This window comes from Chinchilla lanigera, unplaced genomic scaffold, assembly GCF_000276665.1.
Source record: "Chinchilla lanigera isolate Chin_1 unplaced genomic scaffold, ChiLan1.0 scaffold00006, whole genome shotgun sequence".
NCBI classification, from domain to species: Eukaryota; Metazoa; Chordata; class Mammalia; order Rodentia; family Chinchillidae; genus Chinchilla; species Chinchilla lanigera.
In genome coordinates this window covers 33,015,545-33,043,235 of record NW_004955407.1, presented here as the reverse complement: position 1 = coordinate 33,043,235, position 27,691 = coordinate 33,015,545, and the positions used below count along the sequence as shown (strand labels likewise).

Genomic DNA, 27,691 nt, shown 5'->3' with positions numbered 1-27,691 from the left:
TTTTTGTACCAGGAATCGAACTCATGATCTCAGGCTTGCCAGGCAAGCGCTTATGCTGCTGAGCTACATCCCTGGCCCAAGTGCAGTATATTTAATAGTCTCGCTTGGATGGCACTAAATGCCTGAATTTGAAATGTTTTTGCCTTTTAAATTATATCTAGCTGTGAAATATGACAGGGAATTAAATTGCACTGAGTTTGTATTTTGATCCCCAAATCCCATGAGACATGCTGAAATGTCCAAGATATTAAGGACAAGATGAACAATTGACTTTAAATTTCATTTATGGTATAAGAAAATTCCAAATATTAGTAAAAAATATTTTATATGTGTAAAGATATCCCTGTATGAAGGTCTGATGCTTTGAGATTATTTAGGTTGAAATAAAGTACAATACTTGTTGCTCCATGTTGGTATCTGAGATTTTAAAAAATATAAACCCTAAAGCATCTTGTAATTTTGTTTTAATTACAAAAATTTCCACAATATAAAGAAATGTTCTCATAAGAATTTTTTGGTTAATATTTGATTCTAGGAAAATCTTCCTGTGACAGAGGATTACTTTGTGAAGCTTCAAGTTAAAGCTTGTGCTCTAAGCCAGATAAATACAAAGGTATTGGTATTTTATAATAAAAGCCAAAAGTTAAATGAAAGTTTCACAGTACATTTAGTATATAAATATAGTAACTGACTTCTGAGTGCCAAGAAATTATTATCCTAAGAAGAACTGAACAGGACTGGGCGTGGTGGTGCATGCCTGTAATCCCAGCACTCGGGAGGGATTCGAGAGTGAGTTCTAGACCAGCCTGGGCTACAAAATGACCTCAAGGCGAGCCTGAACTGCATAGCGAGACCCTGTCTCAAAAAGACAAAAATAAATAAATAAAATAAAATATTTTATAAACTTACTTACTTTGTAAAATGTTGAGAACTTATAATTACTAAGGTCTATAAAGGAATAGACCACCTTTCTATACATGATAAAAATAGAGGCTAGAAACCAAATCCATTAAGTTATTAACCATCATTTCTGTAGATAATTCTAATTAATGTCTTTAGATATGGTTTATACTCTGTTTACTATTTCCCTCTCTGTCTGTTTCTCTGTCTCTGTTTCTCTCCCTCTCCTCTCCTTTCCTCTCCTCTCCCTGCTCATAAATAGATATCTCCACTCTTGCACCATCCCACAGTAATCTGTCATTATTGACCATAAAAATATATGACAATTCTAAACATGGTGCACTATGATTAAATGTGCCATGATGAGTAGAATATTTACTCCATTGTTACCATTGTTTATTGGACCCTGAACTTATTAGATTATAACGTTAACACAGTTTCTATCAAAATTTCTAAAAGTTAAAAAAAAATTTTTTAGCTGGGCGTGGTGGCACATGCCTGTAATCCCAGCACTTGGGAGGCTGAGGCAGGAGGATCACTGCCGGTTCAAGGCCAGCCTGGGCTACAAAGTGAGCTCAAGGCCAGCCTGAGCTGCATAGTGAGACCCTATCTCAAAAAGACCAAAAAAAAAAAAAAAAAAAAAAAATTTTTAAATTTCTAGAAGTTTTCTTTGATAAAGTCTTAACAGAAAATTACAGAACAGGGTTATAGAGTTCCATTGAACAAATGTGTAAGGTGAATGTTACTTGAAACATGAATTCGTGAGCATCCTTGAAATCTTTTCACAAAGAATATAAATACTGTTCAGTGTGGTGATGCATGCCTGTAATCCCAGCTCTCAAGAGGCAGAGGCAGGAGGATCACTGCAAGTTCAACGCCAGCTGGAAGAACATAGCGAGACCCTGTCTCAAAAAATGAAAAGAATGTGAATATTAGTACTAGTCCTTGTCTACAGATATCTATGTTCAGAAGATATTCTTTTTAAAACACTGAAAAATCTATTAAAATCCAAACCTAGGAAAGACTCTCCCTAACATAAAGAAATGATAAATTACGGTAGAAGTCAGTTGAATAAAATAGTACATAACTGATAAATATAATTGTTATGAAAACTGTGTAGTAATGTGTGAAATCCTCATGGTAAGTGAAGAAAACAAGATACAATTGCTAAAGCCATGGTAAAAAATAAATATAAAAGGGGAATGTGGTGGCCCATCTCTGTAATTCCAGCACTCAGGAGGCTAAGGCAGGAGTGTCATGAGTTCAAGGCTATCCTGCATAGTGAGGTCTGTTCTAAAAAAAAAAAAAAACTGGGTATAACATGGATACTGTAAAGTATGCAGTATTTCTATAAGAATATCATCTGAACATCTTGGGAAAAGTATAAAGTTCCACACTGAAAAAGAGGTTTCTGACAAGCAAGTATACGTACAAGAGCTCTTAAAAAATAAACTAAAAAAGAGATATATAAGAAAATTATTTGAATTACTTTGTATTTACTATTCTTAAATACAGTTATGTCTAGCATCTCTAATATTATCATTGCAGAAACTTAAATACAGGTTTATCTTAGTGTATTCTGTTACTTCAGAAGACAAAGACTTTATTTGGTCAGAATCTAAGAAAATACTAATCTCTTAAAGCTGTAGCCTTAAAAAAAGGAACCTCACTAGCCATTAGTCTGAAATCCTATGGTATAGCTCTCCTGTGAATATTCATCACTTCTTCCCTCCTGCTTTCTAACCCAAGACTTAGGAGGAAGAGTCCGGTCCTTTAAAGGGGCTTAGGTATGCAGAGCCTTTGGTTCTGATTGGCCATATTTCCCTTATTCAAAATATGCTCTCCAGACTCCCTTGCCTTACCTGAATAGTTTACTGGTAGACAATGTGTAGCCAACCAAGAGACGATTTGACCATAATTTTGCATCATACTTGACAAAGGTGCTAAACAAAGGATGTTACTGGTGATTTGAATAATAATGCCCATGCCTGAGTCCTATGTATCCACGAACTCCCCAGCAAACTCTTGATTTCCTCCCCTACACATAAACCTGTTTTATAAAGTTATTGCTTTGTCTTAATTCCAAAAATTGAATCGCATTTGCTTTTTTCTGTGGTTTGATTTTTGCTCTCATTTTTTCATGCATGAGAAGTCCAGGGTTTATTCTTGACACTAATGAGCTAACACCCTATGTTATGATTTAGCTTCTGGCAGAAATGAAGATGGAAAAGGATTTCTTTCCTGTTGGGAGAGAAGTTGCTGGAATAGTATTAGATGGTAAGTTTATAGAAGTAAATATTTATTTTGTAAGGTAAAAGAAATTAAATAGTAGCTAATTAGTTTATCAGAACATAAAATGCTACATGTCACTTCAAATATACAATTATAAAGAATGTCAATGCCTCTTTTTAAAATTAAAACTAGGGTTTAACTGGTATAATTGCTGATTACAGTTCAGCAAATACTCAGGTGCATATTTAAATTCATACGTGATTATATATTAATAGAATGATCAGTGTTGTGCTTTATATGATATTCGCAAACCAGCACAATTATTTGTATAAGTTAGCATTGGGTCAAAATTTATAGTATCATCAGTAACTATGTCACATTAAATTTTTAAAGTTTACCTTACATTGAGCATTTAAAAGTTAAACAGTTATAATTTGTTTCTAAACAGTCTTTGACTTATATGAATTGAATCTAAAGGATGAGATTGAGAGATCAATGCTGGAAATGTTTATGTGTGAATTATCAGCATATAGATTGTATTTGTAATAATAAAATTAAGGAGCTTACCCAGAGAGAGGAGAAATGGAGAAGAGCAAACAGAACCTCTCAGAATGCCACTTAAGGGATGAGCGAAAGAAAAGGCAAGCAAAAGAACCCAGAAAGAAAGTAGTCACAGGAGGAAATGGCTCAGTAGCAGAAAAGAAAAAAGGACAAGGGATTGAAAGCTAAAAATATTGGCAAGAATGGTAGAGGAGCGGGCTGGGGATTTAGCTCAGCGGCATAGCGCCTGCCTGGCAAGTGCAAGGTTGTGAGTTCGATTCCTGGTACCGGAAAAAAAAAAAAAAAGAATGGTACAGGAGGAATTCCTGGAAGAACCGAACTGCAAAAGAGGAACCCCGGGTTGGATACTTACTGAGTACTAGCAGCTGAGTTCTGAGCCATTTTGCTGACAGTTAGCCAAAGGCCACTTCCAGATTACTTCACCATCTGTAAAACAGAAAGAATATGAAATCCAGTATTTCATAAACTTAACATGTACTAATAAAAATATATTAAAAATAGGAAAAATAATACTTTATGGGTCTGTTGAGAATATTAAGTGTGTGAACACAGTAAAGTAGGCACTTAACAGTTTATTTTTTCCTCCCATTTCCTCTTATAACTCTTTAAGCAAAATACTGTACTGAATTTACTTACAGTAGAGGCTTTTTGGCTACATATGCAGAGAAAAAGTAACTACTGTGTAAAGTACCAAGACTTTCTTAGTACCAAGCTGAATTTATGTCCCAACCAAAGTAGTTTATATGTCGCTCTCATTTTGCAATGATAGATGCAATAATGATAGATGACTGATCTAGCCAAGGAGTGGGTTGGAGCGGAGTAGAAAACAACATAAACATAGATCTGTGGATCTTTTTATTTGTTTTAAGAGTAAAATAAAATATTTTTTAAATAAAAATTGAATTCAGTGACCTTGTAATGTAACTTAATTTTGTCCACTCTAGTTGGAAGCAAGGTATCATTCTTTCAACCAGATGATGAAGTAGTTGGTAAGTTGCAGTGCATGCTCTTATTTCAAACCATCTGTTTTATTGGCATCTCTTTTCTTTCCTCTATAATGATTAATGTTCATTATGACCTTGCTTCATAGACAAGTACTTTCGTGGAATGAGGATGTAGCCCATGGTAGAGCACTTGCCTAACGTGCAGGAGGCCCCGAGTCCACTTCCCAGTGCTGCAAAAAAAAAAATGTTTTGGTTACTCTTAAATGTTCATTGATGAAGAAAATAAGAGTTTGATCCCAGTTAGCAGAACATTTAAAGCTTGTCAATTATTTGGCTATAGAATAATTACAGATTAAAAACAAGGAAAAGGTAGTGGCTGCTGTGCTCAGTGTAGTCCTCTCCTGGCTGGTCCTGGGTCAGAAGCCAGGCGATGTGTCCAGTGCAGTCCGGTGCTTGAAGACCATTGACCGGCTGGGACTGACTGGAGTCTGTGTCCACACTGACAGAAACCTACGGAGCTCCTTACTGGTCTCACAAAACTAAAAACTGACTTGAAACATTTAATATATCATTTTTTAAAATGCATAATTTATGAGATCATATTTTGCCTGCTTAGTTTTGTATTTGTATCCTAGATAGTCGCCCAAACATAGAGTATAACTGTCACGATAGTCTTTGAAATTCTTGTCTTTTATTCTATATCTTTATAGAAAATACTCATGTGAACATGGAAGATATTTAGTCTTTATGACATGTTTGAAGCCACTAAAGAATAGATGTGTACATGCGTGAGGCCCTGCATTCAATCCCCAGTACTGGAAAAAAATAAGGAAAAAAAGCAGGATTTGTAAGGTTTTCTAGAGCTTTGTACAGGATTGCCTTTGACTCAGTTATTTTCCTGGAGATTGATAAATTGTTGGGGGGGTTTTTTGTTTTGTTTTTTCTGCCCTGGAAGTCAGTGGCATTCTATATTACTCAAGATTTTTTTGGTGAGAGACCAAAAATAAAATTGAACTAGCTTAGGGGAAAGCGGGATTTTGTTGGAAACCTACGAGCCCTGTCTTACGGACTAAGCTGTGGGAGTGACTGCATCAGAGACAGTTTTAACCAGAACGTAAGCGCCCCTGAGATTCTGATTTGGCTCCTGGCTGTGATCCTACTGTCATTTCCATGTAAGAGAAAGAAAGGGGTAGCACAGGAAAATGCAAGTCAGATTTCATTGAGATTCCATCTCTCCTAGTCAGAATGGCTGTCATCAAGCATAGAAAACAAGAAATGCTGAGAAGAAAGCACGTGGCAGGGGGGGCCTGCTGGTGGGAATGTAAATTAGTATAACCAGTGTGGAAATCAGTATGAAGGTTCTGCAAAAATCTGAAAGTTGAGCTACCATTTGAGCCGGCTATACCGTCCTCGCTGTATATCCAAAGGAACTAAACTCAGGATGTCATAGCGATACCTGCTATCCATCATAGCTGTTAATCCTGGTATAGAAACCTCACTGGATTAAGGAATGTCTAGCAGGCTAGTAAAGCACACTCCGAGATGTGTGTCTGGGTGCATCATGGGGGCGAGACCGTGGGTACTACCACATATATGATCCTTTACCCGTTCCTCTGCCATTGCTTCCCTTCTCCGCTTCCCAGCTGCCATGAACTAAGTAGTTTTTGTTCCTCCATGCTCTTACACCATGATGTTTTTGCCTTGGCGCCTACTGACCATGCACTGAATCTCCTGAAACTGTGAGCTATATTAAGCTTTGCTTCCTTTAAATTGTTGGTGTGCAATATTATGTCTCAGTGATGGTAAAGCTAACATGCCCCTGTTCGTTGCAGCACAGTATACATTAGCCAAGATCGGGAACCAACCTAAGGGATGAGTGGGTAAAATAAATGTAATAGATACACCGTGGAGTATTATTCAGCCATAAAAAAGAACAAAGTTTTGTCATTTGCAGTTAAATTGATACATCTAGAGATCATCACATTGAGCATTATTTGCCAGACCCAGAAAGAAATATTGTGTGTTCCTCCTACTAAGTACAATTTTAAAAAGATGACAAAGGGAAAGACTATTACTAACAAAGAAGAAAAGAATGGTGGGGGAGATGGGGGGTGAATATAATCAAACTACATTATTCACATTGAAATCCCCCAAAAGAGTGAAACTGGGGGGGACAACAGCACACATAGGGTGACAGGGCGGGGATCGTTGCAGTGTGTTACATGTGTATACAAATCTCCAAAAGGAAACCCGTGCATCCGCTACCAGCATGCACTGATAAAAACTGTGGAGTAAGAGAGATGGCACAGGTGTGCGCATCCATGATAGAAAACGTATGGTCCACTTCCAGAGTGCTGAAGCCTCTCCTTTGCCTACTGAACAAAATTTACACGAATATGCCTTATTAGGAGTGAAATCATGCCAGGCGTAGTGGCGCACGCCTGTAATCCCAGCACTTGGGAGGCTGAGGCAGGAGGATCGCTGCCAGTTCAAGGCCAGCCTGGGATACATAGTGAGTTCAAGACCAGCCTGAACTGCCTAGTGAAACTCTGTCTCAAAAAAGAGTGAATTCATTATTGGCTTGGTTCCCCTCAATTTCTTGTTTTAATTTTTAGGGATTTTGCCTCTGGATTCTGAAGACCCAGGACTTTGTGAAGTTGTCAGAGTACATGAGCATTACTTGGGTATGTGGCAGCTTGCTCTTTGGGAGCTTCTCTAAGTTTTAGGTTGGTGACATATAGTATAACTGTTGCCTAGTCATGAACATCGTAAATAAATGTTGGCTGGTCCTGTGGCTACTTCTAGCATGTAACTCTTCATAAAGTTCCCATTGACACTAAACAGTATATAGACCTTGGAGTTTTACCAATACTGCTATGGTAAGAAAGTTTTCTGTCTACAGAATTTTCTGACTAGGATCTGCAGTTTATCAGAACCTTTAAGTTACTTGTTTTTGTTGTTACTGTTGTATTTGTTTGTTTTGGATGTGGTCCAGTCTGGCCTTAATGGCTTTGAACTTGCCATGTAGCTCAGGCTGACCTTGAACTTGTGGTCCTCCTGCCTCAGCATCTTCAGTGCTGAGATTCTAGGTGTATGCCACCATACCAAGCTGCTCTTGGTGGTGGTTGTTGCCTTTTTTCTCTCTCCAGTGCTGTAACTGGAACCCAGGGCTCACACATGCCAGGCAAGCATTCCACCCCTAAGATACATGCTGTGCCACTCTTGATTTTTTTTTTTTTCTTCCTCCAGCGCTGAGAATTGAACCCAGGGCCTTCACACTCGGCTGCAACCTCAGCTCTTTTATTTAATTTTTAAATTTTTTTTTATAATTTTGAGACAAGGTCTTGCTAAATTGCCCAGGCTGGGCTCAAACTTGCAATCCCCTTGCCTCAGCCCCCTAGTGGTAAAACCATAGGCACGAGCCACCATGAAACAAAGATAAACAAAATTTAGGCAGTATATGTAGAGTCTGATAGGAAAGAATTAAGAAACTATGTTTGGTTTCCTTTGCTAATATCTAATATCTTTTGACTAGTATTCATTTTTAATTTTCCCGTAGTAATTTATATTCTAAATATTTCAGTTTTAATTGCCAGATGTAGCATATGCCTGTAATCCTAGCACTCAGGAGGCTGAAGCAGGAGAATCACCATGAATTTGAGGACACGTTGGACTATCTAGTGAGTTCACGTTCGGCCTGAACTACATGGGGAGGCCCTGTCTCAAAAGATTTAAATTTTAAAAAGTACAAACAACCAGTACACACACACATTCCATAAAACCATAGTAAAAAGATGCCCCATCACCTGAGTAATTAGAGAAAAGCAAATTAAGACCCCTTAGAACCTGGGTGTGGGGATGAGGCAGGAGAATAACTTAAACCCAGGAGTTCAGAGTCAACCTAGGTGACACAGTGATACCCATTCTCTAAATATTTTGCTTTAAAACTATATAGTGATACTATCAGGTACCCATGAGACTGACAAACATTAAAGTTATACGATGCCAAGTATTGGCACGGACATGAGCCAGTGAAACTTTTTTGTTTTGGTACCGGGAATCGAACTCATGACCTCAGGCTTGCCAGACAAGCACTTATGCCACTGAGCTATATCCCCGGCCCTACAGTGAAACTTTTTATGCAACAAGAGTCCAAGTGATCACTAATGTGTTAGGAAATCAGTTAGCGTGATCTAGGAAAGGAGATGATACATATACCCCAGATGTGCCAATTCTCCGGATACATCCCCTACGGAAACTTGGTGTGTACCAGGAGGTGAGGCCGGAGCTCATTGGGACGTGGTTTGTAATAGTGAAGGAAGCAGGGGACAGTCCAAATGTCCATCTGCCGGAGAACGACTAAGTAAAGATGTAAGTGGAATGAATTCTACACAGCCTTGACAGTGACAGAGTAAGAGCCATTTGTGTCAGCATGGATGAATCGCACAAACAAACTAAGTTTAGAAACAAGTGGCAACCGGCCAGGGTGGCACTCGCCTGTAATGCCAGCACTCAAGAGGTTGAGGCAGGGGCTGGGGATTTAGCTCAGCGGCAAAGCGCCTGCCTGGCAAGCGCAAGGTCGTGAGTTCAGTTCCCGGTACCGGAGAAAAACCAAAAAATAAAAAAATAAAAAAATAAAAAAAGAGGTTGAGGCAGGAGCATTGCCTTGAGTTTGAGGTCAGCATGGCTACATAGTGAGTTTGAGACCAGCCTGAACTACGTGGTGAGACCCTGTCTCAAAAGAAAAACAAAAACAAAAGCCAGGTGCAGCCAGGCATGCCACATACGCCTGTAATCCCAGCACTCAGAAACTGCGGCAGGAGGATTACATATATGAGCCTAGCCTGGGCAATTTAGTGAGACACTATCTTAAAAAACATTTTAGAAGGGCTGGGGATGTAGTTCAATGTGAAGGCCCTGAGTTCAATAGCTAGTACCACAAAAAAATAAAAATTAAAAGCAAGTCGCAATTAGGCATGGTAGTACATACCTATAACCCCAGCCCTCTGGGAGGCTGGGACAGGAGGATTGCAAGTTCAAGCCCAACCTGGGCACCTTAACAAGACCCTATCTCGAATTAAAAAATGAAAAAGTTCAAAGACATAATTTCAGACATATAGTATTACAGGTGCAAAAGAAGAGGGTGCAGAGTCAGGTGGGGGGTACCTTGGTGGACATGCAAGGAGGATGTGATCTGGATAGTGGTACACAGGGAGTGTGTGATACAGCCAGTGTGTCCTTGCACTTGCCGGGCAGGCACTGTGCCGCGGAACTACATGCCCAGCCCATGTTTCTTATGCCATGATTCAGTGCTCTTCGTACTATTTCTACAGGTCAAAGCATATTGATTTGTGTTCTTTCTTTTTTTTTCTTCTGTTTGTTTTTTTTTCTCGTACCGGGAATCAAATTCATGACGTTGCACTTGCCAGGCAGGTGCTGTGCCGCTGAGCTAAATCCCCAGCCCCTTGATTTGTGTTCTTAAACTATTTTATTAAAAGTTTTCTTAAGTGTTGTCTTAAATAATAAAATCCCTAATCCTACCTTTTGGGGACAGAAGCTAATTTGTATTTTGGACTACCAAAACGGGTATATGTATACAATTGAGCCCATACAGTGACTTGAACTAGGCTAGCAAGCATTGGGATTGCATTTCTAAAGTAATAAATTATTAAGTAAGTCATATTTAAATTAATGGCACCATTGTGCCTTAAATTTTCAAGTAATTGTATACTTCATGAAAAATTAATTTTTAAAGGACCATTTTCCAGAAATCTGAAAACTGTGCTTATTTAGATGAGTAGTGAGCCTATATACAGAGCCAAGTATATGTCTTCTTTTGAAAGATGAAGATCTCTTTCAAATACTGTGCGGTGGAAATCTCTGATCCATAGCTATTTTAAGATTGTGCAGTTCGAAAAGTGGTCCTAGAGATTCCTTGTGTAACCCTTACTGCCCTATTCCTTTGAGAACTTTGTAGTATGAGGTCAGCTAAACCCTTTAGTCTGGAGTCGCAGGCTTCAGTTTTTACTAATTTAAATTGCTATAGAAAGTGAGCTGTTGCCGGGGATTTAGTTCAGCGGTACAGCGCCTGCCCGGCAAGCATGAGGTTGCGAGTTCAATTCCTGGTACCGGAAAAAAAAAAGAAAGTGAGCTGTTAAGGAAACACCAATAAGGCCCATTCCTTCAGGTGTTACCGAATATTGGAGAATTATCATATGGACCAGAAGAAACAAAGCAAATTAGAACATCAATATCCTGAAAGTTTAAGCTAACACAGGCAAACCATACAAATGACCTTTTATTTTCCTGATGATTTGTAAATCAAGAAGGTGGATTATAAACCATATAATCCATCAGAGTATATGGAAAAAACAATTTCAGATTCTTTAAGAAAGAAAACTCAATACAGTGTTTCTTCAAAAGAAGTACTTTAAGAAAGAGCACTGACAGGGGCTGGGGATTTAGCTCAGCGGCACAGCGCCTGCCTGGCATGCACAACGTCGTGAGTTCGATTCCCAGTACCAGAAAAAAAAAAAAAAAGAAAGAAAGAGCACTGACAGTGTGACTTATGCTAGCTCCGAGGCATACTATCTGTGAGGGCGTGCACTCCGCTGGACAACCTCCGTATTGTGTCTGCAGCGCCAACATCTTGTGGAGAGGGGAATAATTTCCATGTGTTTAATGAACCTTGGCAGGAGCAAATTGTATTTTACCACGGCTCGGAGTTTGTTCCTTCTTTGCCTAGTGATTGCTGGCGGAGAGCTGAGTGCTCAGCCCCCTTCAACACAAATGAGTCTGTTCTTTCACCACACCAAGGAGCAAGGCCCTAGACAACCTCCCAAAGTGCGCTGTTCCCTTACCCAGTGTTGATGACACAGCTTAAAAATTGAGTGCTTCTTCCCACTCCTTTCTTCTTGCAGTTCTGAAGCCATTCTGTCAAACATCATTTTATTTTTCATTCAAAATTTGACACATTTCAGCACTGTCTTTTTATTATTTTTGGATCTAAATGAGAAAGAAATGAAATTATAATTCAATGTGAAATTATAGTTTTTAGTACTGATACAGTTACTATTGATCTATATATGGCTGTCTTTTATTTAGTTAGTTTTTAGACCCATTGACTACCTAACACAAAAGCAAGGATCTTAACCCACATTTAACCATGCAATTTGATTTTTTTTGTTTGCCTTTTGTTATTTGAGAGAAGGTGTCAGTATGTAGACCACACTGGCCTTGAACTCAAGGCATTCATCCTCCTTGATGACTCAGCCTCCCAAATGCTGGGATTATAGCACTACCACACCTGGCAGAATCTTTAAAATCTTAAACCCAGTTTATCACCGTTAGTGTTAAGGACTGCATGATTGATAGTGTGATAAAATATAGCAGACTCAGCTCTTAAGATGGAAGTGCTTCCCCCCGACCCAGAAGACCACATAAATAAATGAATTGTACAGAGGTGGAACGTGAAGAGTCAGAGTAGATGTGTTTAGAGGCATGCATTCACCTTATTTGCCTGGTCTTTATGAGAGATGCTTAAAGGGTGGGAATGAGCAGCCAGCTGGAGACACTCACAGGACGAGCTGTGGAAGAGCCCTGAGCACAGGCTCTTCTGTCCCTGTCGAGCTGGGTCACCTCCCAGCGTGTGGCCGAGTCTTGTTACCTTCCTGCAAGCGTCCACGTTAACCTGGCGAGACCGTCTCCACCGCTGTCCCTTTGGATATTTTTAAATGGGGGCTGCATTGCACAGGCCTGACTGAAGCATGGGCAGCCACAGGGAGATGTGCTTAGACAGGAAGCATGCTACCTCATGTGAAAGACCAGGTGGAGAAGCTCAGCAAGGCCTCTGTGTTCAGAAGCTTCTTGGCCTCTTTGCAGCATCCCTTGCTCCCAGAGATGGGGCCAGACCCCTATGAAGTGAAGGCCTTAAGATCTGCTTTCAGATAAGGTATGTCAGAATTTTGTATGGCCAGGCCAGCTCCGAGACAGGCCAGAAAAGATGATGCTACATTTTTAGTTTCTCTGACTTGCCTTGGACAAAAGAATTTCTAGTTTCTGTGGCCTGCACTGGGGAGAAAAATGAGCAGGTAAGGGAGGGCAAAAGAAAGACAGCAGAACAGAGAAAGAGAAGCACAGACAAAGAGACAGAGGCTTTGCACCCTAGCATTATAAAAGCCTGTCTTTACCTTTATTGCTCTGAACCTGCTTTAGGAACCATGACAAAAGATTTAAAAAAAAAAAAAAGATACGCTTATTATGCTTATTGTTCTAGTCATTCAGGAAATAATAAGGGCTATGGGACTTATGAGCCAGAAAACAATGATGAAACACCCCCCAAATTTATCTATATCTGTCTTAAAGAATTTCATAGGAAATGAAGTGCTGTATTAGCTATTACTTGGTACTTCCTGTGTTCATGCAGTTTTTACTTCCTGCTCATCTGCCTAAACACTTTCAACATGTTTGTCTGAGTGCTCCGCTTTCCCACTAAATGGCACTGGAGTGTTGTTGATGCAGTGCTAATGACCTGTGGCCAGTCCACCTAACTCTATTGCCATTAGAAGAACCACATTTGGAAGAGCTAGTGAGGGCTGTGAAAAGGATAAGTTGGTTTGAGGTAGAATGAGGAAAGATTGCTTGTGTTGTGAAAAGAATTATGTTCAATATACAACATGAACTCAAAAATTTAATAGTGAAACATCTGGAGGTACAGGATGGTCAAATCACATAGAACTTTTTAAAAAGAGTACATACTTTGTTGCAAGTGCAGTGGAAACCTATCCATTTATTTTTTCCCAGTACTAAGACTTGCACCCAGGGAGCTCTGAGTAATATCTGCAGCTGTTTTGATTTTTATTTTGAGACAGTATCTCATTGTTACCCCCAGCTGGCCTCAAACTTGCCATCTTCCTCCTTCAGCCTCTTAAGTGATGGGATTATAGCCCATTGATGGATTTTAGGCAGAGAAGCTTCAGGATATTACTTATGTTTAAAAAGTATCATTCCAAAAATTAAAAAAAATCATTCCAACACTTATTTTCAGAGTTCATGCTAGTAACTAAAAACAAAAGCCATAGCCAAGTGTGGTGGCACACACCTATAATTCCAGAACTCGGGAGGCTGAGGCAGGAGAATTGTTGTGAGTTCAAGACCAGCCTGGGCTACAAAGTGAGCCCAAGGCCAGCCTGCATAGTGAGACCCTGTCTCAAAAAAAAAAAAAAGAAAACAAAAGCTATAAAGTTAAATAAAGCTTGGTCATCATAATCTGAACACAAAAATACTTCAAAATCTAAAACTTGGTGAGTACCAACATAGTGCCACAAGTGAACAATTGCATACTTGATCTCATGTGATAGGTTGCAGTCAAAACAAACATACACTGCTGGGTGTGGTGGCACACGCCTTTAATCCCAGCACTCTCGAGGCTGAGGCAGGAGGACTGTTGCAAGTTTGAGGCTAGCCTGGGCTACAAAGTGAGCTCCAGGTCAGCCTGAACTGCATAGCGAGACCCAAAACAAAATGAACATACACCAAAAATATTATATTAAAAAAGGAAAAAAAATTGTATAAAATTACTTTAAGGCTATGTGTAAAAGTATAAGGGAAAATTAATGAAATTTCATGTTTAGACATAGGTTCTATACTCACAATAGCACATTATGTAAATAGGCCAAAATGCAAAACACTTCCCATCTGGAGCATTGCAAATAAGGAATCATTACCTTGTAGAGATATGCATATACAATGTACTAGACTATGCAAAGAGTTTCTATGTATCAGTTAAGAAAAAGACTAGGAAATTTGACAAAGACTTGATCACTTCACAAAAGGAATTCCAGAAAGCCAACAAATATGGGAAGATGCTCAACCTTTTGAAGAAATCAAGGGAAGCAAAATCACAGTAAGAAACCCTTATGTGTCCACATGATAGGAAAAAATGAATAAATCTACTATGGAGCATTGACAAAGGCTTTTACAAAAAAGCACTGGACACACTCTGAAAGTATGTAGTTAAGGTAAAAGTGATACGCTCTGGCACCTGGAATTCCTACTCTAAAGTAAGTATCTCAGTGAAAATCCTGCAAGAAAATCGTTATACAAGAACATTTTTAGTACCATTCTGTGTAACTGCTAAAGACCAAAGACAGTACAGATGTTCATTAGCTGGAGAAAGGTAACCAAAGATGATTCCACATAGTGGATAACAGAAAGGAAGCCAGGTGTGATGGTGCACACCTGTAATCCCAGCCCTCTGGGAGGCCGAGGCAGGAGGATCACAAGTTCAAGTCTAGCCTGGTCAATTTAATGACTTAGACTCTGTCTCAAAATAAAAATAATAAAAAAGGACTGAAGACGTAGCTCAGTGCAGTGGCCCTGGGTTCAAATCCCAGTGCTGCCAAAAGTGAATGAATGAATGAATGAATGAAAGCACCACAAGAGCCCCCCAAATGAAAGAACTCAAAAAGGATGTACCCTGAAGACATGCAAAGGTAAGATAGGAAAGAAGGCATAAGATACAGGTCTATTTTGATAAAGTTCAAAACCAGGCAAAATTAAATGACAGTTTAGGAAAGTGTCCTGGAGTGAGACAGTCAGCGTGGGGCGACCTCTGGTGGGGAGAGAGGAGGCTGCTGGCGCGCAGCGATGCCTGGTTCAGGATGACCCCTTGGGTTTAGGTGTCAGGCCCAGGCTGCCCCCGGCCCAGTCCCAGCTCTCGAGGCCGAGAGTCCAGCACCAGGGTGTGTTTCTTTGTTCTTGCTCTTGCTATATTGGGGCAAACCTTTCTTTTTTTTTTTTTAAGATTTTTTATTTTGAGTCAGTTTCTTTCTTCGTCACCGAGTTGCCCAGACTGGGTTCAGACTTTTTTGGCAGGGCAGGGTGTTGAGAATAGGGTCTTGCTGTGTAGTTCAGGTTAGCCTTGAACTTACCAAGTAGCCCAGGCTGGCTTTGAGCTTAGTGATTCTCCTGCCTCAACCTCCTGAGTACTGAGATGTTGAGTGTTGTTACCACATCTGGCTACATTTATTCTTTTGCTGTTCTTGAGACAAGGTCTCACTATGCAGTTCAGGCTGGCCTCAAACTCGCAATGATCCTCCTGCCTCAGCCTCCCGAGTGCTGCATGCACCACCACGCCCGGCTTACATTTATTCTTGTGCTTTATGTTTCCTGTGCTTTGGGCGTGTGTTCTGTTTCACAATAAAGAGTTGAAGAAATATACTCACCATGGGGAAGCATTTAAACAGGGAAATGTAAAGCAGATAGATGAGAGATAACAGGGCCCGGAGCTTGTATTGTACCACGGCCCATGGTAGCAGACATAGACAGAAATTAATCAGGAGGCAGTTTTACTAATGGAACTTGCTAATGGGTTGTTTCCTCTTCCTCTTTGTGGTAGTTCATAAACCAGAAAAGGTCACGTGGACAGAAGCAGCTGGAACCGTTGGGGATGGAGTACGAGCCTATACAGCTCTGCATTACCTTTCTCATCTCTCTTGCGGAAAGTCAGTGCTGATCATGGATGGAGCAAGTGTGGGTGCCACTGGTTTTGTTAAGAAATAGACCAATATACACTAAACGTAGGGAATTTAGAAATGAGCCATCCATTTGCCAGGTCCTTGCCAACGCGTTATTAACTGGTTTCTTGACCAGTCTCTCATTTGGTTATAAAAAGCTTTCCTGTTAGTTTTTTTAAAGACAGGTCCAGGCTAGACATAAACTTGAAATTCTCCTGCCACAGCTTCCAGAGAAGCTGAGATTACAGGCCTGTGCCACTGCACCTGGCTATTTTCTAATTACTATGAATCTTCTGTCACATTAAAAAGCAAACTAGACTTCCTCCTCCCAGTGCTGGGGACCAAACCTAAGGCCTTGCATATGCGAAGCAAGCACTCTGTCCGTAGGCTGCACTCCAGTTCAAGCCACTTTTATTCGTTCCTGTTACACAAAGCCTAAAAGGCTCATGAGTCTGAGTTCATACTTCAGAGCTCCTTGCTGGTTTGGTATCTCATCCCACATTTATGTGGCTAAAGTGTGGGCATTTTATGGGTGGATCACACACAGGGTCAGAATGTTCTAATTTAAATATATTTCATATATCATCAAAAAAAAATAGTTGAAGCCACGCATGGTGGGGCACACCTGTGATCTCTGCTGCTTAGGAAGCTGAGGCAAGAGGATCTCAAGTTCAAGGTCAGTCTGGCAACTTAGAGAGACCCTGTCTCAAAATAAAAAGGCTGGGGATGTGGCTTCAAAACAAAAGTTAAAGACACTAAAATAATACATTAAAATATAATTTTTAAAAGTTTCAAATTTTGACATGAATTTTTTTATTTTCTACCTGGCTATTTATGAAAATACTTTCTCTTCTATTTTTCTTTGAAAAAAAAAAAAAAAAAAAAAAAAAGCAAAACTATTTTCAGTTTTGGCTTCTGCCTGATGTCCAGCATCAGGACAGTATTGTTTCCTCGTGCTTTACCCCGTGGGCCCCAAGAGAGGGAGCTTTAAATTCTCGGCTCCCTGAGGACAGGTAGCAGGACTCCCTCCCGAGCTGTATCATCAGCCCAGGCCAGCAGCAGGACGGGCCTACTTTTCTCTTGCTGGCCGTGATGCCTCATGTGGCCCTGTATCCTTGACACAGGCAACTTCTCCACCAGTCCTAAGGAAATCAGTCAGGTATTTCCACCACTAAATTTATTGGTAATTTTTTTCTTTTTCTATTGCATAGCATTTTAAAATACAGTAACACCTTTAAAAAAAATTTTTTTTTGAGACAGGGTCTCGCTGTGCAATTCAGGCTGGGCTTGAACTCACTCTGTAGCCCAGGCTGGCCTCAAACTTCGCAGCAGTCCTCCTGGTTCAGCCTCCCCAGTCCTGGGATTGCAGGCAGCGCCATCCTGCCCGGTGAAAATGACACTTCGTTAAAAGTCTGGGAAGTACAGAGGGTACAGCCTCTGCTACGTGTGCTAATCTGTTGCATGTCGTTTCTGCACAGGCATTTGGCTCAATAGCCATTCAGTTAGCGCACCACAGAGGAGCCAGAGTGATCTCAACCGCGTGCAGCCTGGAGGACAAGCAGTGCCTTGAAAGATTTAGGCCTCCTGTAGGTGGGTAACGTTCCTCTGCCCAGACTTTAGGGTGTGACATTTTGTAAGGAAATCAGAAAACGCATTGGTAAAACGAAGTGCAGAATGCCAAATGAGTCACTTTTTAGATGCACTTAGTATCTGTGCTGAATCCGGATTTACTTAAGGATAATTACTTCAGTTTTTTAAACCTACATCTTTCTCCATGTTTTTCTTTGTGTCACTGTTACAGCTTCCCCAGGTTTAAATTAAGCAAAGTTTAACAAACTTTAACAATACCTGTTGCTTCTTTGGTTTCAGTGAATAAAATCAATATATTTCTACATCACTTGGTATGTTTCTCATCTTCTTTTACCCTCTAAAGTCTCCTGTTTTCTGTGTTACATTGGAAAGGCAGATGATCCTTGGTCACAAAAATGCAAGTCAGATAGTTTCAGATGAGCAGTACATGGTAAAGGCTGTTGACAGGATTGCACCTATCAGCCGGGCGTGGTGGCGCATGCCTGTAATCCCAGCACTCGGGAGGCTGAGGCAGGATCCTTGCAAGTTCGAGACCAACCTGGGCTACAAAGTGAGCTCAAGGCCAGCCTGAACTGCATAGCGAGACCCTGTCTCAAAAGAACAGAGACAAAAAAATTGAACCTATCCAAACAGCAGTAAGTATGGTGAGGAAAAAGGAAATAAGAGCCTGAGAGAAGAAAAATAAAAAGGAGTGGAGAAGGGAACGGAGAAACTAACAGATGCGGAACAAAGGGGAGGTGGCCAGAGCGTGGCGCAGGGCAGGCAGGAAGGAGATAATATTGACGGAGGCAGCGTGGGTTTCTCAGGTCTCGGCAGCCCGGGGCTGGACGCGCAGGAGTAGCTTCTCAGAATTTAACTCACTTCCCAAGGAAGGACTGTAACGGTTTTTGAACCCTGACCTACCTAACACTAAAGTCTGTGCTACTTTATCTGGCTACTTTCTGCATCTGGCAGAGATAACCAAGAAATGGAAGGAAGGTAATACAAGGGCTGAGAAGGCGGAAAGAGAAGAAAGAAGAGACTTGGAAGTAAGAAGTGGAGGGCTGGGGTTGTAGGTCAGTGCCAGAGCGCTCGCCCAGCATGTGTGAGGCTGTGGGTTTGATCCCCAGCACCACCGAGAGAGAGACTAGAATGGGGAGGGAGCTGAAACAGTAGGCAGAAAGTTTTGGGCAAAGTTCATTATGGGTTCTGCTCTTTCTGGGTTGCTTCAGTCCTCTTTCCCTTTTGTCTTCCCACCGTCGTCCCTCCCATACCCCACATTACTGTTGGACTACACTTCTAATCCGAGCAGCCCTGTGAGGACTTCTTTTTAACAAGGTGTTGAATGATACAAAAATGGAGTATATACATTTAAAAATAAACAATAAAAAGGACAAAATATAGGGGTGGGGATTTATCTCAGCGGCAAAAGCGCCTGCCTGGCAAGCGCAAGGTCGTGAGTTCGGTTCCCGGTACCAGAGGAAAAAAAAAAAAGAACAAAATTAAACCTGCCATTGCTACTTCAATTGCTAATTTAAGTTGTCTCCATTTATATTGTTCTATTAATATATTAATATAATTCGTTTTTCTTTTAGTTATTAACCACTTAAGCCAGGCATGGTAGTGCACACTCATAATCGCAGCACTCAGGAGGCTGAGGCAGGAGGATCGCTGTGAGTTCAAGGCTATCCTGGACTATATGTAGTCCAAGCTCAAGACCACATAGACTACATAGTGAGATCCTGTCTCAAAACGCCAAAAAAAAAAGAGTAAAAATTAGTTTAATTTTCACCAACTGCTAAAAATAATCTTTTTCCTTTTCCTTGCTTTCAGAATTTTTCTGCATTTTAGGGGGTAAGGGGAGAGATGGGGGATTTCTGTAACTGAGAAAAGATAAAACAGCTAGTAGATACTCACCAGACTGCATAAATATATATTTAGCACTAAACAGTCTCAAATCTAAACATAAGAAAGTGCCGGACCTTCCGGTTCATAACATGTGCGGTATATACGTACCTCGTGGCCCTTGGGCTCCGTTCTGGCCACGTTTCCTGCGACTGCAGAGTCAGCCTTCTGTGTCAGCACACTAGCCTTCAGCTTCCTTGCGCAAAAAGGCTCACATTTTTCCTTTATTGACTATACCAGTCCCTTCTTTTAGATTGAGCCAGTGAGAAAAAATGGAATTAGAACTGCCTTTTCCCATGTAAATGTAGTAATTGTTTGTACTGCTGAACTCGTTTCAGAGAGCAGATATCTGCATGGTTTTGTTTACCTTGTCTTGGTCACGTAGAGAACAGTACACCTGCCTGACTTCCTGCCTTTTCCAGCTCGAGTGATTGATGTCTCTGCTGGGAAAGTCCACATTGCTGAGAGCTGTCTGGAAGAAACAGGTGGCCTGGGAGTAGATATTGTGCTAGATGCTGGAGGTGGGTATGTGACGTCTGCGGGTCGTCTGTGCAACCTTTTTAGCTTGATGAATTTCAGAAAAAACTATAGGGAATAACTTCATGCATTTATGGAACTGGATGTTTAATTTTGGGCTTTGTTTATGTGTGGAATTTTGCTTTTGGGGTTTTGCTTTTGGTTTTTGCAGCGTTGGGTATTGAACTCAGGACCTCAGGTATGCTAGGCAAGGGTTACTGTTGAGCTACGCCCACAGCCTGAGACTTTGTTTCAACCAAACACATGACTATTTAAATTGAACCATCATCACTTTATTACCCTTGTAATCCCTGCCTCACTGGAGGAGAGGCTGTGTTTGCCTTTCAAAGCAGAGGCCTTAGGGCCAGGCATGGTGGTGCATGCCTGTAATCCAGCCCTCAGAGGCTAAGACGGGAGGACCCAGGCCAACCCAGGCAATATAAGTGAGTTCAAGGCCGGTTTGAACTGCATAGTGAGACTCTGTGTCAAAAATACATAAATCAAGCAAGCAAGCATAGGTCTTCGAGTTTAAGTAACCAGTGACAAATTTCTATAAAAAACCTAAAATGCTCAGTTGTTCCCAGATGCTTACTGACCCTCACTTTTGCATGTGCTTATTGCATGGTTGACTTCTGCAGTCTCTAGTTACAATCCATGCAGAGGTTTGTTCCGTTTTTCCTTTCTTGAACTGTTTTAGTTGAACCAATATCTATTTAATAACGTCGAATCTATATACAGTTAGGTGGTACTGTCACTTCTAAAGGGTTAGTGCAACCAGCCTGCAAAGTGCTTCTCCTTATACCTTGTGAACACAGCCCTGGCTATCATGGATGTTTCCTTTATAAGAAAAACAGAATATTCTAGGACATACCTGTAAGCCAGCATTCTGGGAGGCTGAAGCAGGAGCTCAGCCTAGGCAGTTTCATGACTTAGCAAGACCCTGTCTCAATATAAAAAAGTTCTCTTAAAAAAGACTTGGGGAGCTGGGTGTCATGGCGCACGCCTATAATCCCAGCACTCAGGAGGCTGAGGCAGGAGGATCGTTGCCAGTTCGAGACCAGCCTGAACTGCATAACAAGACCCTGTCTCAGAAAGACAAAAAAAAAAAAAAAAAGGACTTGGGGAGCTGGTGTCATGGCACATGCCTGTAATCCCAGCACTCCGGAGGCTGAAGCAGGAGGAAGGCTGTGAGTTAGAGGCCAGCCTGAACTACGTAGTAAGACTACCAACCAATAATAAACAAACAGGGGCTGGGGATTTAGCTCAGCGGCAAAAGCGCCTGCCTGGCAAGCGCAAGGTCGTGAGTTTGGTTCCCGGTACCGGAGAAAAACCAAAAAAAAAGGGGCTGGGGATTTAGCTCAGCGGCAAAAGCACCTGCCTGGCAAGTGCGAGGTCGTGAGTTCGGTTCCTGGTACCGGAGAAAAACCAAAAAAAAAAAAATAATAATAATAATAATAATAAACAAACAGACAAACAAACTTGTGATGTGGCTCAGTGTGAAGGGGTCAGTCTACAGTATCAAAAATAAACAGATTAAAAATTAAAACTCCAAAACATTTCAGTGGAATGAATATATACTTCATTGACATATTTTTTCAAATGTGTATTTCAGTAATTACATCAAAGTTTAACTACCTTGAGTCTATGATGTGTTTTTTTTGTTTGCTTGTTTTTTGTTTTTTTTTTGTCTTTTTGAGACAGAGTCTCACTATTCTGTGCAGGCTGGCCTTGAGTTCACTTTGTAGCGCAGGCTGGTCTCGAACTCACAATGACCCTCCTGCCTCAGCCTCCCGAGTGCTGGGGTTACAGGTGTGCGCCACCATGCCCAGCAAGTCTATGTGATGTTTTAATCAGAAAGCAACTCATTCCATTGTATTAAGCTATATTGTTATAATTAGCATTATAAGACTTTATTATGTATTACATTACCGCTTGGTTTCCAAATAAAAGTAAACCTTATTTATTTCCTTTATTTTTAAGTATAGAAAATATTTTATGACCAGTTTTATTGCAAAAAGTATATTTTAAGGTACTTGAAGACACTGCATGTTGTTTTTGAGAAAACTACTTTTGCATTCCTATCTTAAAAATTTAAAGAACTTACTTGAATAAATCTGGTTATTATAAAATATATTTCTTCTCTCTTTTTTAACTCTGCACTTATAAGTGAGATTATATAATAAAGATGATGAACCACCTGTAAAATTACAGCTCCTACCACATAAGCATGACATCATCACACTTCTTGGTGTCGGAGGCCACTGGATAACAACAGAAGAAAACCTCCAGGTATTACCAGAAACGGTAAAGCATAACTAATGCACCACAGGAATGTGATTCACAGAAAATGAGGTGTAAGTCTTATTTGAGGCAAGGTCTGGTTCAATTACTATAAACCCTGAATTAAACCCTGTGTTTAAAGAAATGTAGCCTTTTTTGGTGTTAGGTTTTTGTTGGTCAAAATGTTGAAACATTGCCTAGCAAGGGAGTTCCAGTTAGAATGAATTACAAGGGGTTGGGGATTTAGCTCAGCGGCACAGCACCTGCCTGGCAAGCGTGAGGTCATGAGTTCGATTCCTGGTACCGGAAAAAAAAAAAAAAAAAAAAGATATTTACATAGAATGAATTGCAGTTTTATGTAGTGAATTAAAATAGTGACTTCTGAATTTTTAAATTCTATTTCAAATATTTTTTCTTAGTAACAAACATTGTTGACATATACTTAACAAATTATTTCTGTGTAACATTATTACAGTTTCCTAGTTATTGAAATGTAATTATTATATATGTGTGTAGGTAAGTTAACTCGCAGTTATATTTTGCAACAGTTGTATGTAAATAGTTATATTATAGCTGTTATGCAAATACTGTATTTCTTATATACCAGTCTTCATTGACTTCCCAACACATTCAAGAAGGCGACAGGTGAGTAAAGGGGCAGAAGCCGCACCCAGAAAGCCTCAGCGCCTCATCACCAATTCTGCATTGACCCTGCAGCTGCTTTATCCTTGCCCCTTACTGGATAATGGTTCTGGACCATGAAACAGAAAATGGGCTGATTTGTTTGTGACTTGGACATTAACTTGCATAGAAGTTTGTCTGGCTCAAGATACGAAGCATACTCCTGCTGTTTAACTCACGGTAATTGATTGGTCTTTCTTTATTCTGTTGAAGTTGGATCCTCCAGATAGCCATTGCCTTTTCCTCAAAGGAGCAACAGTGGCTTTCCTTAATGATGAAGTTTGGAATTTGTCAAACGTACAACAGGGAAAATATCTTTATATCCTTTTTTCTGGTTGAGTTTCTTACTTGAAATGTGTCTTGCACTCTCACATAAATTCTCTCATTATGATAAGAAATTATAATTAGCTGCTCGCTTCTCTTGCACATGCCCAAGCGTTCCAAGTGCCTTGCAGGTGTTCATCTAAACATGAAAACAACCCTATGAGCTACGTGGGAGGAACCTGAAGCATGGAAGGGTTAGGATAGCCCCAAGGAGACAGCTAGCAAGTGGAAGAGCTGGAGTCACACTCACGTGTTCTCCTTTCTTCCTGAATAGGACATAAACTGAAAGTAGACGGTTTTGTTTTGTTTTGTTTTTAAGCTGACCCTACACATTCTACTTGAAAGGTTATACACCTACCCCACGATGGTGCCAGTGCACAAAACAGTTCAGTGTGCTTATCTGACGCAAAGAGTTGGTTTTTGCAAATATCAGTGCTAGGAAATCATAAAATGAGGATGTGTCTGTACTTTTTATTATTTACTGATTGATTGACTGAACTCGGTGTCAATCTGATCTGTATCTCTAGTCCTTTTCATTTTGTATTTTAAGATAGGGTCCTGCTAAAGTACCCAGGCTGGCTTCCAACTTGCAATCCTCCTGCCTAAACTAACCCAGTAGCTATGATTATAGGCGTGCACCCATGTCCAGCTATGTCTGATTTTTTTTTTTTTTTGGTTTTTTTTTTGGTGGTTTTTTTTTTTTTGAGAGAAAGTCTTGCTATGCAATTTAGGCTGCCCTTGAAACTCACTATGTAGCTCAGGCTGACCTCACACTAGTGTTAGTCCTCCCGCCTCAGCCTCCCAAGTGCTGGGGTTATAGGCGTGCACCACCATTTCCAGCTCTCTATATCTGCATTTTAAAAAAGACAAGTGAGCAGGCATGATAGTGTACACCTGTTAGTCCCACTGAGGAAGCAGGATCACAAGTCTGAGCTCAGCCCGAACAGTTTAATGGAGTTAGTGTGACCCTGTCTCAAAATAAAAAAATTTTTTTAAAGAGCTGAGGGTGTAGCTCAGGGCAAAGGCGCTGGGTTCCTTCCCTGTATCAAAAGAGAGAAACAGAGAAGTCATTCAAAGATAAATCTAGTGAATGAAGCAAAAAAACTGTAGGTTTGGTAAAAGTAATGAAAATAAACAAATTTCCTATGAGTATATGAAAGCAGTTCCAAAAAGTCCAGAATTCTCTAGAGCAGGATCAACTTAAGAATTCCAGTGACAGGTGTGGTAGTACACACCTGTAGTCCAAGTACTCGGGAGGGTGAGGCAGGAGGATTGCCACAACTTTGAGGCCAGCCTGGACGACATAGTGAGAGCCTGTCTCCAAAACTCAAATAAATAAATGAAAATCAGAATAATATGCTATAAGTGTACTGTATGTGTTTTAAGAGATTTCAAAGCTCCTTTGCTTAGTGTGTTTTTGAGTCTAGTGAGTTCTGATTAAATACTTTTTTACTAAATTTTTCACTTCATTTTTTTAAAGCCTTAAATGTCCAACAATATTATAATTATCTAGGATAACATGGGATACTAGGGAGCCCTGTATAGCTACTGTAAGTAGCATTAATCGGTGTGTTTTGAATCTTACGTGTTGGAATCGAGGTTCAATGCTTTTTGTGTGTTCTCAAACCCCCTCTACCCACGAGAAGGTGACTTTAAGCTATTTGACAACTCCCGTGACCAGACTGAAGCAGGACATTTTCATATGAAGTAACAATTTTTCAAAATAAGAAATGTGTACCATACACAGACAGCCCCTGGCTTTAATGATGGCTCTTAGGATTCTCCCAGTTTACAGTGTTAGCAAAGCAGTGTGCTTTTAGCAAGAAATACACTTTTGAATTTACCCTCCTGTAGCAGCAGCAGTGTCCCCTGCTCTGCGGTCCACTGTGTGGCTAAAAGGGGGGTTCGGTAAGTAGGTTCCTCAGTGCGCTCGCTTGTGTGCTCACTTAATTGTTTGGGGTGTTTTTTGTTTCATTTTGTTTTGTTGTGTGTGTGTGGTACTGGGGACTGAACCTAACGCAAGTCCTGAATACTATCCATAGTGCAGAAGTGAGTGTGCACTATTCCACTACCGTCCACTGGGGTAACAGTGGTCATCACTCGGGCACGAGGCTTGCTGGTCTCATCACCTGTTCTTAAGTCTATGCTCTGTTACCCACCAGCCAGTTCACGTCATTTCTCTGCCTGAGAGATGGACTTGACTGCTTACAGAGTTTCTGTAACACTTAGCATTTCTAATAGTACAGAACTTTGAGAGTGAGAATGTGACCTGCCTAACAGTTTACTTATTGAATGGTTTTATGTAATCCTCCCTCCTTTCAAATTGTCACCTTAACAATCCTTCCAGCTACGCATCTTAAAAGACGTGATGGAGAAGTTATCAGCTGGTGTTTTTAGGTATGCTGAAGTAATCAAACGGTTGTTTTTGTTTACTTTTCTATTCTCTGGGAGATACTCGGCATTTCATTTTTGTTTCAGCTTTTAGAGTGCACCTGTGGCCTCCACACTATTTAGGTTCAGTGGTAGCCAGCCTTCAGCGTGCGTGTCACAGCAGGCTGTTTGTTTCAATGAAGCTGTAAAAGGGTCACCATCACTGGGTTAGATGAGCTCTCATTTCTCAGAGTGCATCTGGTAGTGTGCCAGTAAATCCTAACATGTAGGTAGCCTGTGAGTTTTCCTTCTGTGCCATTCTTCACCTCAGCCTTTGCTTTTCATCATCATCCCTCTCAAAATAACTTAAAAGAATCCATGGCTTGAAAAGAAGGAACAGTAGCACTCAGGAGGCTGAGGCAGGAGGATCGTTGCGAGTTTGAGACCAACCTGGGTTACAAAGTGAGCTCAAGCCCAGCCTGAACAGCACAGCGAGACACTGTCTCAAAAAGACAAAAAAAAAAAAAAAAAGAAGAAGAAGAAGGAAAAGTATGTTTATTTCTTTGTTTAAATGAGATTTTAAATTAGATGTGTTTACCACTTACACAATAGGGAGGGGATTTTATGGATCTTTTTTTCCTTGAAAATTTAACCACTTTCAACTGTAGAAACACTAATGGACAAGTTAGCTTGAATTATTTAGTTATATAACCGCTGTAGCAACTGTCCACTACCATCCTGTGTGTTCTGTTCGTCTGTAACTACCTCTGACATTTCTAATAATTTTTTTTCCTCAGACCTCAGTTGGATGAACCCATCCCACTGTATGAAGCAAAAGTTTCCATGGAACTTGTTCAGAAAAATCAAAGAAGAAAAAAGCAAGTTGTTCTATTTTAATTTTCTCGTTTCTTAGACCTCGGTTGGAAGACCAGTATTGTAAGCTCAAGTTTTCCTTGAAAATTGAGAAAAAGTCAAGGAAGAAAAAAGCAAGTTATCCCATTTTTAAGCGTGTTTCCTTAACAAGATGTTCGGTTATTTGTGTATTTGGAAAATTTCTGATTATGCAAGTGATCGAGATAATTCTGTAATTAACATCGGAAGGGAATATTCAGAAAGCCTTTTTAATTATTATTTCTATACATTTTGCCACTGTTATAAAATTCTTTCCATGAAGAAAACTGCTCCTTTCAACCAAACCCACACCATTCCATTGATAAACCTGTTGCAGGCCGTTGCTCTAAATGTACTGTCAAAATAATGTTACTAATCTTTTATGAGCCCATTCTCAGTATCATCTTCCTTAACAAGACTCTGCAGTCATAATTCAAGCGTTTGAACAGATTTTCGGGTCTCAAAGGATCTAGCCCATAGGCACTTAATTTCGTTTTCAAACATTCGTCCACTCTAAAGGTCTCCAGGATCAAACCAGCTTGTAACTAACTGCTGTGACAGCCGCGAGGGGTCGAGGCTGGCCAAGCCTGAGCGGGATGGCAGGGTTGCTGGGAGGCTGCGTTTGGAGTGTGGTGGTTGCCCGAGTTCCCTGTTGGGGAACGAGCTGGGGGAGGCCCCCTTCCCCACCTCTCCGAGTCGTCTCTGCTCTCTGGAAGTTACGGAATCGGCAGCGCACCCCCAAAGCTCATGTGACGTTTGCTGTTCATCCAGGCGCCATACCGGGGGCTGATCACATCCCTGTTGCAGACTTAAGCAGCGTTCACCTATTTCGGTGGCCAACAAGACAGTGTCCACTGCTGCTGGACCGCGTGCTTCCCAGCGTCGCCGCACCTCGCAACCAGAGCCCGGCCGACAGCCCCGCGGTGGGGCTGGGGGCTGCCCGCCGGGACCCGGACTGGGGCGTGGCCTCGCGGGCTGGCTACTGCGCACGCGTCGCGGCGG

The 27,691-nt window shown here is 40.8% G+C and overlaps 2 protein-coding genes across 3 annotated transcripts in view; both read left to right on the top strand.

Annotated features, from left to right (window-relative positions):
• Cryzl1 (crystallin, zeta (quinone reductase)-like 1) overlaps window positions 1-26,947 on the top strand; it is a 39,207-nt gene extending 12,260 nt beyond the window's left edge. The window contains exons 3-13 of one of the 2 annotated variants that reach the window (XM_005375689.2): window positions 536-613; window positions 3,105-3,177; window positions 4,638-4,682; window positions 7,253-7,321; window positions 16,036-16,169; window positions 17,632-17,743; window positions 20,050-20,148; window positions 22,311-22,432; window positions 23,318-23,423; window positions 25,780-25,825; window positions 26,596-26,947. In XM_005375689.2, coding sequence (XP_005375746.1) covers window positions 536-613; window positions 3,105-3,177; window positions 4,638-4,682; window positions 7,253-7,321; window positions 16,036-16,169; window positions 17,632-17,743; window positions 20,050-20,148; window positions 22,311-22,432; window positions 23,318-23,423; window positions 25,780-25,825; window positions 26,596-26,695 — 984 coding nt within the window. In that variant the 3' untranslated portion in view covers window positions 26,696-26,947. Of the gene's footprint in view, window positions 1-535; window positions 614-3,104; window positions 3,178-4,637; window positions 4,683-7,252; window positions 7,322-16,035; window positions 16,170-17,631; window positions 17,744-20,049; window positions 20,149-22,310; window positions 22,433-23,317; window positions 23,424-25,775; window positions 25,826-26,595 lie in introns of both variants that reach the window. The other variant, XM_013504327.1, reaches the window with a different exon arrangement.
• A 228-nt stretch (window positions 26,948-27,175) lies between these two features.
• LOC106146622 lies at window positions 27,176-27,681 on the top strand (the record flags this gene model as incomplete). The annotated part of the gene is given in 1 exon segment (XM_013504333.1): window positions 27,176-27,681. A coding segment is annotated over 1 exon segment (396 nt), but the record flags the coding sequence as incomplete, so codon positions are not given.
• Window positions 27,682-27,691: the final 10 nt, after the last annotated feature.